The 8,047-nt window shown below is 30.1% G+C and overlaps 1 protein-coding gene across 1 annotated transcript; it reads left to right on the forward strand.

Annotated features, from left to right (window-relative positions):
• The first annotated feature begins 454 nt into the window (after window positions 1-454).
• On the forward strand, window positions 455-7,828 carry LOC111717218 (neuronal calcium sensor 2). The gene is made up of 7 exons (XM_023492733.1): window positions 455-617; window positions 2,321-2,404; window positions 4,580-4,626; window positions 4,691-4,739; window positions 4,797-4,873; window positions 7,440-7,482; window positions 7,712-7,828. Exons 1-7 carry the CDS (start codon window positions 534-536, stop codon window positions 7,811-7,813), a joined length of 486 nt encoding a protein of 161 aa, XP_023348501.1. The 5' UTR covers window positions 455-533; the 3' UTR covers window positions 7,814-7,828.
• The last annotated feature ends 219 nt before the right edge of the window (window positions 7,829-8,047 follow it).

Here is an 8,047-nt window from a genome sequence, read left to right on the forward strand (position 1 = left end):
ATACTTTTAATTTTGGGCCTTTCAGCTGTACCTCTTGAACATATAATTTTTGTTATTTTCTTCAATTAAGATATATTTTGCACTTGAAATTGGCACTGCCAGATTTTTCATATTTCGTGCAAAAATGCATCGTTTCTAACATTATCCACCTGTGCATTGAACTAGCCGGTTTTTGGACCAATAGCCGAGCAGCTTATATCTCTTTAACCAATAGCAAGCTAGCTCATGACTCATAGTTTTATAGGAAATCAGTTAAAATATTCTTTCCCCAAAAATATTATAAATAAATACATAAATACAATAACTTATGAATAAGCTTATATAGATAGATATTTAAAGATAATAAGATAGATAGATAGAGATATAGATAGTCGAGTTAGGTAGATATAGAGACCCTACGAGGAATGTAATAGGATAGATAGATAAAAGAAATGGAAGGGAGCGGAGCGACACTAGACATATTCAGGCAGTCTCAGACACACTCCCAGTCAGGCAGTATAATCAGGCAAAAACAGGCGGTATAATCAGGCAGTATGGGATCCAAGAACGGAAAGCCAGTCCTGACAGAGGAAAATGCCGAAGCTCTGGCCCAATCAAGTGGATTGACTCCCGTTCAGGTTTTCTTTTAAATGGACTAAGGACGTTTTTTCAATTGCACCCCGCCTTTTATAGAAGGTTTTACCAATTCACAGTGATACCCTTTACACCTGTATCTGAATCTGGCATGTCACTTAAAATTGTAAAGTCACCTCAAATTACACCGAAAGTTCCTTCAATCTGAAATGTGTTGTGTTAAAGTTGTTTTTAGCAAATTTAGTTGGAAATGCAACAGGAGGAAATTTATTAATCTGCCAGTAAACAGAGTCTATAAATTCAATGTTTAATAATAATATTGTTTTAAAGTTTAATTTATGTAGACTAAATACTGTTAAAAGACTTAACAGACAGTGTATATAGCCCAGGATACTATCAAAAGACTAACAGACAGTTTATATAGCCCCCAAAAGACTAACAGACAGTTTATATAGACCAGGATACTATCAAAAGACTAACAGACAGTTTATATAGAACAGGCTACTGTTAAAAGACCAACAGACAATTTATATATTCCAGGATACTGTTAAAAGACGAACAGGTAGCTATATATAGGCTAGGATATTGTTAAAAGACTTAACAGACAGTGTATATAGACCAGGATACTATTAAAAGACTAACAGACAGTTTATATAGAACAGGATACTGTTAAAAGACTAACAGACAATTTATATATACCAGGATACTGTTAAAAGACGAACAGACAGCTATATATAGGCCAGGATATTGTTAAAAGACGAACAAATAGTTTATATAGACCAAGATACTGTTAAAAGACGAACAGACAGCTATTTATAGGCCAGGATATTGTTAAAAGACAAACAGATAGTTTATATAGACCAAGATACTGTTAAAAGACTTAACAGGCAGTGTATATAGACCAGGATACTATTAAGAGACTAACAGACAGTTATTATAGAACAAGATACTGTTAAAAGACTAAGAGACAGTTTATATAGAACATGATACGTTTTGCAGTCCAACCGTAAGACAAATGACTAAGTACTTGGAAACTTTCATAGATTTAGACGCGAGAACTTTCTGCATCATTGTGTCCTTATCCCTCACGCTTGCACTCTTCTTATCTTTCTTTCCTTTTTTACTTTTTCTGTTTCCACTTTCGTACATCCCTTCCCCTCTCCATCATACTCATGTTATTTTCTCCTTTCTCCCACCCTTAGTGTCCCAGAAATTTTTTCATATTTTTGTGGTATTATCTAGTTTTTTAAATTTCATATATCACCCCCTTCTTTTCTTTCCCCTCCCCATTCTTTCTTCCAGTAGTTCAAGTTCTCAGATGAATTAAATTTCGTGACTGTAATTTGCACCACATTTTTCCGCACATCTTTTGCACAGCGTATACAATTTTGCAAATTTTCACTATCTGAGATACTGCAATAATTCAATTGAATTTTTAAAAACCAGCTGTTCCCCCTCAACAACACTTTTCACTATTTAAAGGGACTGTAAACGTAATTTCAACTGACTTTACATGCAAAGATGACAATGCCCGATTTGAATTGGTAACCCTTGAAACCTTTATCTGATCAATAATGTGGAAGATATTGTCGTTTTTCTAGATTTAAAAGTGTTGATTTCTAATAATTTTTATTGTTTTCCTGTCGTCACTTTTGTAGAAAAGCCACAATTGAAAATAACATTTTTTTGAAGATTGTAAACAATTAAATAATTATTACTTTTTTTCTAACATTTTATTATTGTGTAGGTTCGTGAGCATTTTGATGCTTTTGTTGCTGAGCACCCAAACGGAAAGATGAAAAAGAAGGATTTCCGTGAAATGATGTCAAAGGAAACTTTTTAAAATAAATCTTAATTGAAAGATAAAATATCCAATCATGTGTTTTGTTTACAACTTCTTTACAAACTAGTTCATAGAACTACAAATGTAAAATCAAATAATGAATTCCTTTTCAATTTTCTTCAGTTCTTAAGTTCACAACGGTACCCTTGAAACCATTATATGAGCAATAATGAAAAATTTGTTTTGTACCTTAAAGTGTTAAATCTAATGATTAAAACATTATCACGGCTAAATCTCCTTCATGATTTCAAAAATACAATGTCCAAATATGTCTAGCTCTACAACATCCTAACAACTGACCTGTAATGGAACTTCTAATGTTATAACGTTTAGTTTTAGAATTTTTTTTATGTGTCTTTTCGTCTTTCTTGAAGAAGATTTCAGGATTTTGATGAGATAATATGAAGGGGAAAAGAATTTTCAAAAAATAAACAAACATGACTTTATAAATACAAATATATACAGGGTTACCCACACAGGATGAGACTGTAAAGACGACTAGAAACTATAAAAATTTGACAATCCCAGTATTCTGCCTTAGATATAGTAATCTAATGGATTATTCATCTAGTTGACAAAGAAACAAGTTTACAATTGGAGGACATCATGAATATAGATAAACAAATTCCGTACAGTAGTCTCTGAAGTCTTATCTTTTGTGTTTAACCCTGTATATATACAGGGTTAGTCACAGGATGAGACTGTAAAGACGACCAGAAACTATAAAAATATGACAATCCCAGTATTCTGCCTTAGATCTAGTGTAATCTAATGGATTATTCAGCTAGTTGACAAAGAAACAAACAAGTTTACAATTGCAGGACATCATGAATATAGAGAAACAAATTCCGTACAGTAGTCTCTGAAGTCTTATCTTTTGTGGGTAACCCTGTATATAGACAGGGTTAGTCAAAAAAGTGTGATTTGTGGCGCCTGGTGCAAAATTGTACCTTTTTTGTGCAACTCTCCTGAATGGTGTTTTTTCAATATTTTTAGAAAATAGAAAATTTTTAATTTTTTGGTACTCCAAAAATATTCGCGAACTTTTTTTCTCTCAAAATCACAAGTTCAGAAAAACAAAAATATGTAAATAAATTATTTCTATGGAAATCTAAAATTCTACAAAAGATTGGATCACAGAATCGCAGACAATTTACAAAATTGTAGTAAGAAAATTCACAATTTTCAGTTCTGGTCTTTTTTTTACGGAAAAATTGTTTTTCTATGGTTCTTAAGGTTTTAACTGAACAGCGTATATTAAATACTTTAAAATATACTAAGAAGAAAGGAACTAGAGAATTTAATAACTTTTCCTTAAAAAATAGACCAGAACTGAAAATTGTGAATTTTCTTATTACAGTTTTGCAAATTTTCTGCGATTCTGTGATCCAATCTTTTTAAATTTTTGATTTCGATAGAAATAATTTATTTTCACATTTTTGTTTTACTGAACTTTTGAATTTGAAAGAAAAAATAAGTTCGCGGATTTTCAAAAAATATTGAAATAACACCGTACAGGACAGTTGCACAAAAAAGGTACAATGTTGCACCAGGTGGCGTAAATCACACTTTTTTTTGACTCCCCCTGTATAGCGTATATGTATATTATATATATTCACCTGTTTTGTGTTGAAATTTACAAGCATGAATTCCATATCTTGCGTTGACAGCAAATATCCCTTATCATGAACAACTTTACAACTAACGATATATCAATGAATGTCTTCTATATACTGGTTATATAGGCCTGAAATATGATGATATCGAAAATTTACAAAATGGCATTTCTAACAGTGTATTCCAGAGAATTTTCTGGTCCTCACAGTATTTCGTATTATTCTATATGATAAAACAAGACATTTGTATATACACATGTTGCCTATAGCCAGCCAAAAAAATGTTATTATTTTTTTTTCACGGGTCCTTCATCTAGTTTTGTATAGGGTGAAACTTTGACTTTATAGCACAAATTTCTTGAAATGCTATAGAATTATTTTATAAATCAAACGATAGGACTTTATTTCTACATTTCTGAAAATTCCGTATTATTTTTGAAATTTGAAATAACCAAAAATATGTGGTTTTGTTTACATGGATAATTCAACTTTATTTGATAAAAAACTTTTTTGTAGAATTTGTTTTTAATAAAAAGTTGTTTAACAGGCTCTCCCTAAAAAAGATGCAAGCAAGATGGAGTCTCATGTATTCAGGTTTAATAAAAGAAAAACTAATTTTCAATGAAAAAACTTTTCTTGAAATTTTTCGTATTTTTAGGATTTACGATTCGAACAACGATGGTGTCATCGATTTCGTCGAGTTCATGGTGAGTTTTGAAATTTATTTTCTATCTTTTCAAATATTTATTTTCTTTATCTTTTAGGTCGTCTACTACATTATGACCGATGGAACCCCACAGGAAGTCCTAGAGAGAATATTCAGGGTGTTTGATGTTAACAGGTAATCCAACCCGCCACCAGGATAACATGGCACATTTGCATCCTTATTGATAAAAAATGATAATTTACTAGAACCACCTTTCTAAAAAAATATTTTGAAAATTTTGTTTTCATTTTTTCTTGTCAATTCAGTTGTCTGAACAAATACAGTGCATGCAAACTTCAGTAAGATCAAAAACCACTGTAACGTTCTGACTTAAGAAGTTGGTTATTCTTCTAAATAGTTGGAGGGGCAATATNAAAATTATGGTCTCTAATGTCATATTAAAATATTACACTTTGGGTAATTTTTGGGTTTCAAGATCTCTCACATTCATTTTATTAAATAATTATACGGGTGAAAAATGGAAAAAAATACAAATATGTACTTTATGAGATTGTGTATTTTATGGCTCTTACTCACACAATTCTTAAAATCAAAGTTTAGACGGCCGGGTGTGGGGAGGGATTGGAGGGGGGGGAGGAAGGGTCAAGATTAGGGGTTAGCATTGGATGGATTTAAAGGGAGTGACTGGCAATGTATGGTTGTTGCGTATTTTCGTCGTTATTTAGTAATTAAAAAAAAATTCTCAAAACGTACCCACCCAAATTGATGATTTTGAACGTCGGCTTTGCACTCAAACTAAGTTATTAAAGATCTTTAAAACGTTTTATAAGTATAAAATGAATCTTATAAAATTTCTCTACAATTCTACATCCAACATACATTGCCGGTCAGTCCCTTTAAACCAAATGCGTAATTTATTAAATTGTATTTTAAAAGTTCGAAAGAATTTAAATGCCCGAAGGTGTGGTTTGTATTTGAACACTGAACCTTAAACTGAATTTAAACATTTTTAACTGTAGTACCTGTTTATTTATACATAAATATACATCCGTATAAACTGCAGTATATGTAAAGTTATACATAAATGTGAATAAGCATAAAATGTAGTATCTATATATTTATACATCAATGATATTTGAAAAGTTAGCTTTAGTCAGCCTAAAGGTGTTACAATGCTTGAATTCGGCTTTAACGCTGTAATTGGTAAACGTGCAATAAACTTTCTTTGAAGCCCTTAAACCCTACACATACACTATACACTAAACATACAGGCTGGAACAAGCAAATTCAGAGTGTCCTTAGAAAAAATACTATAAATATAATGCCATGGAATCTGTGTATATTTTGGTATACTGAAACTTTTCTTCACCCTTGACAATTACCAGGGCTATAAATGTATTTCTTTAGGTTAAATTTAATGGCGTTTTTGTCTAGAATTCAACAAATTGATTAAGGAATTGAGAATTTGCCACAAACTGAAATGTTGTAATCCTTATATATTTGCAACCTGATCGTAATAACCTGCCATATTTCAAACTTAGATTATTTGATCTATTGTTTGAAATTTCTTAGGTCTCCGAGTAGGGATGTTCACGTTTTCATTTTTCAGAAAAACGATCGTTTCGTTATGAAAACGACGACGAAAAATCGAAAAAGAAACGATCGTTTTTTNTATTCTAGTTAATAGTTATTCTAGTTAATAGTTATTCTAGTTAATAGTTATTCTAGTTAATAGTTATTCTAGTTAATAGTTATTCTAGTTAATAGTTATTCTAGTTAATAGTTATTCTAGTTAATAGTTATTCTAGTTAATAGTTATTCTAGTTAATAGTTATTCTAGTTAATAGTTATTCTAGTTAATAGTTATTCTAGTTAATAGTTATTCTAGTTAATAGTTATTCTAGTTAATAGTTATTCTAGTTAATAGTTATTCTAGTTAATAGTTATTCTAGTTAATAGTTATTCTAGTTAATAGTTATTCTAGTTAATAGTTATTCTAGTTAATAGTTATTCTAGTTAATAGTTATTCTAGTTAATAGTTATTCTAGTTAATAGTTATTCTAGTTAATAGTTATTCTAGTTAATAGTTATTCTAGTTAATAGTTATTCTAGTTAATAGTTATTCTAGTTAATAGTTATTCTAGTTAATAGTTATTCTAGTTAATAGTTATTCTAGTTAATAGTTATTCTAGTTAATAGTTATTCTAGTTAATAGTTATTCTAGTTAATAGTTATTCTAGTTAATAGTTATTCTAGTTAATAGTTATTCTAGTTAATAGTTATTCTAGTTAATAGTTATTCTAGTTAATAGTTATTCTAGTTAATAGTTATTCTAGTTAATAGTTATTCTAGTTAATAGTTATTCTAGTTAATAGTTATTCTAGTTAATAGTTATTCTAGTTAATAGTTATTCTAGTTAATAGTTATTCTAGTTAATAGTTATTCTAGTTAATAGTTATTCTAGTTAATAGTTATTCTAGTTAATAGTTATTCTAGTTAATAGTTATTCTAGTTATTGTGGGCGGGGCAGAGTTAGATCTTTATTTAAATAAAAAGTTTCAAGCAATTGTAATATAACAATGGATTTCTCAATTTCTCACAGATAATATTTACCACTATCGGAGGTTGCCCGTGGAATTTTCGATTTTATGGTTCTTATACTGTATGATAAAATGTAAACAATTCTATCCTCTAATTCTTTTACCTGTTACACAATAATTATAATTTTTTATTATTTCAGTGACGGAACTATCACTAAAAAGGAGCTCAAGAGATTGATTAAGGTAAAATAATTTCTAATCCCCTGAGGCCGAATATTATGAATTTGAACCACCACGTGCTGAAAGGATCAGAATATTTTTATCAAAAAAGTGCCAAACTAAGGGGAAGATCAATTTTATGTAAAGTCTGGTAAAAAAGCTCCAAAAGTTTTTAATTGTTTGGCATTCTTAACAGTAACAGGTACCGGATCCGGATTGATTCAGAAAAAAACTGGAAATCCTACTTATTAAGGACATGTATGGACTCCTGAAGGACGAGAATGCTGAACAAGCAAGCCAAGATCTTATCACCAAGTCAGCATTTGCTGAGATGGATCAGGTTTTTAAACTATAAAATATTATCATGACCAGTCTCTTTAAAAAAAAGTTGCCTATCGAAGTGAACAGTCACTTTTAGTATAAATAAAAAAATCAATTGAGGTTTGATATTTGTAATTTTAAAGATACAATGGAATTTAGTATTTGCAATTTTCTAATCTTCTTATATTCACGATAAAAGTAATACTTTTTGCCAAAAAGATTATTTTTTTTCGAAAACAGAACAAATATTGGCCGGGGGGGGGGGGGT

Source organism: Eurytemora carolleeae, unplaced genomic scaffold (genome assembly GCF_000591075.1).
Source record: "Eurytemora carolleeae unplaced genomic scaffold, Eaff_2.0 scaffold2433, whole genome shotgun sequence".
In the NCBI taxonomy this organism is placed as follows: Eukaryota; Metazoa; Arthropoda; class Copepoda; order Calanoida; family Temoridae; genus Eurytemora; species Eurytemora carolleeae.

Excerpts from the sequence above, each read along its gene's own strand:
- LOC111717218 (XM_023492733.1), top strand. The coding sequence starts at position 534 with ATGGGATCCAAGAACGGAAAGCCAGTCCTGACAGAGGAAAATGCCGAA. Across the intron at positions 4,874-7,439 it reads AGGGTGTTTGATGTTAACAG|TGACGGAACTATCACTAAAA; the intron begins GTAATCCAACCC and ends TTATTATTTCAG. Across the intron at positions 7,483-7,711 it reads AGCTCAAGAGATTGATTAAG|GACATGTATGGACTCCTGAA; the intron begins GTAAAATAATTT and ends CTACTTATTAAG.